At 42.3% G+C, this 2435-nt stretch overlaps 1 protein-coding gene across 1 annotated transcript in view; it reads left to right on the top strand.

The window, feature by feature from the left end:
* Window positions 1-2435, top strand: part of Prkdc (protein kinase, DNA-activated, catalytic subunit) — a 174764-nt gene that overhangs the window by 19102 nt on the left and 153227 nt on the right. The window contains exon 15 of the mRNA XM_013354879.2: window positions 1327-1452. Coding sequence (XP_013210333.1) covers window positions 1327-1452 — 126 coding nt within the window. The remainder of the gene's footprint in view (window positions 1-1326; window positions 1453-2435) is intronic.

Below are 2435 nucleotides of genomic sequence, written 5' to 3'. Positions count from 1 at the left end.
TGTAGTCTCCAGTATGCCGTGCTGGCCCATGCTGGCTTTGAACTTGCCATGTCGTCTCCAGTATGCCGTGCTGGCCCATGCTGGCTTTGAACTTGCCATGTTGTCTTCAGTATGCCGTGCTGGCCCATGCTGGCTTTGAACTTGGCATGTAGCCAAGGATCACTTTGAACTCCCAATATTCTTTCCTGTAATTCATAAATGCTAGGATTATAGGTGTGCACCAGAATGCCACATTTATGTAGTGCTGGGGATGGAAGTCAGGATTTGTGCATACTAGGTGAGCAATCTGCCAATCAAGCCACATTTCCAGCTAATTCATGTCTTCTGTTTTGAAATTTCATGTATAAAACCAACCTGTTAGATGAATATACTTCTAAGGAATAAAATTATGTTGCATACATTTTATAACATGAATTCTAATTGTTCTTAATAAAAACCCAGAGTGAGATATTAGGGGGTGAAAGCTGAGAGATGGCGAAGCAGAAGAGCCAGCCACTAGAGAGACCTTTAACTTCTACCAATGCTCAGAACGCAGGGTTGATCCTGTCCTCAGACTGTGTCCTCAGGCTGCATCTCCAGGCTGCATCTGTCTCCACTGCACCTCAGACTGCACTGAGCTCTTGTCTGCTCTCACTTTATATTCCTCTCTGTGCAGCCATATCCCTTCCAGTAGCCACCTCCCTAGTGCTGGAATTAAAGGCTTAGGATACTGGGATTAAAGGTGTGAACCATCACCGCCTGGCCTCTATGTCTTACCTCTGCAACCTGATCTTCAGACAAGTTTTATTTGTTAAACACCAAATATCACTGCAACACTTTAAATTTTTTCTTCCAATGTGTGTGTGTGTGTGTGTGTGTGTGTGTATGTGCGCGTGCACACGTGGAGGTCAGAAGAAAACACGCAGGATTTAGTTGTCTTCCACTATATGGGTTCCAGGAATCGAACACAGGTCATCAGGCTTGATAGCAAATGCCTTTACCTGCCGAGGCATCCTCCTGTTCCTGTTCCTGTTCCTGCTGAGGCATCCTCCTGTTCCTGTTACCTACATCTTTACAAAGAAAGCTGTTTTTTCTCTTATAATCTAGGAAACATAAAAGTGTGTAGAATTTAGAGGCGCATGAATGGAATGAGAGATTGGGTCACATAAGAGGAGAGATGATTTGTAGTGGACTTAAAAGGTGCATTAAAGCTACATTTATTGACTACAGATACTGACTTAACCTTTTTAATCTTAGTTTAGAAAATTCTGTTAAGTTGCTCGTGTTCTGACAGCAGCTGCCTCATGTGTCTACCAGTTAATAATGGGTTGTTTTCTTCCTCTCCAGGATGTTGAGTCCAAGTCGGATAACCAATGGGCCTCAGGGGAAGTCAGAACGGGCAAGTGGAAAGTGCCCACGTACAAAGACTATGTGGATCTTTTTCAGCATCTTTTAAGCTGTGACCAGATGACGGTAAAAATTTTAAATGTGTATATTCTTATTACCCTTCCTTATCTGAGAACTTGCCTCATATTGTTGTGGCAGTCAGAGGACAAATTTTAAGAGTCAGTTTTGTCCTTTCACTGAGATCAAACTCATGTTGCAAGGCTGGGGACAAAGGCTTTTTTTTTTTTTTTTTTTACTTAGCCATCTCTCTAACCTTTTTGTTGTTGTTGTTCTGTTTTTTTGTTTTTGTTTTTGTTTTTTGAAAGAGGATCTAACTTTGTATGTAACTAAGAATGAATCACCTTGAACTCCTGATAAAATTTCAAAGCTAGCCAGGTGGTGGTGGTGCATGCCTTTAATCCCAGCACTGGCAGAGGCAGGCGGATCTCTGTGAGTTCGAGGCCAGCCTGGTCTACAGAGCTAGTTCCAGGACAGGCTTCAAAGCCACAGAGAAACCCTATCTCAAAAAAACAAACAAACTCTATTTCTATTCTTTATTAAGAGACTCCACTAAATCAATACAAACCAAAACCAAGCAGACAAGACACCATGTCTCAGAAACACAAAACAAAACATCTCCATAGTTACAGAGGTGTCTTTCTCAGGGTATCTGTGCTGTGATAAAACACTGTGACCAAAAACAGCTTGAGGAGGAAAGGGTTTATTTCATGTGACATTTCCTCATCATAGTCCGTCCCTGAGGGAAGTTAGGACAGGGACCTACAGGCAGGAAGCAGAGCAGAGGTGATGAAGACTGCTTACTGGCTTGCTACTCATGGCTTATTCAGCCTTCTTTTTTATATGGTACATGTCCACTTATGCAGGGGTGGCCCTGCCCACAGTTATCTGGGCCCTCCCACTGTATCAATTATAAATCAAGAAAATGCCCTACATACAGATTTGCCTACAGGCCAGTCCTTTGGAGACATTTTCTCAATTACAATTCCTTCTTCCCAGATGACCATAGCTTGCGTCAAGTTGATATAAAAACTAGTAAGAACACAAAAAAA

Source organism: Microtus ochrogaster, unplaced genomic scaffold (assembly GCF_000317375.1).
Source record: "Microtus ochrogaster isolate Prairie Vole_2 unplaced genomic scaffold, MicOch1.0 UNK77, whole genome shotgun sequence".
NCBI lineage: Eukaryota > Metazoa > Chordata > Mammalia > Rodentia > Cricetidae > Microtus > Microtus ochrogaster.
The sequence above is the reverse complement of the archived record's forward strand: the minus strand, read 5'-3'. Positions and strand labels throughout refer to the sequence as shown.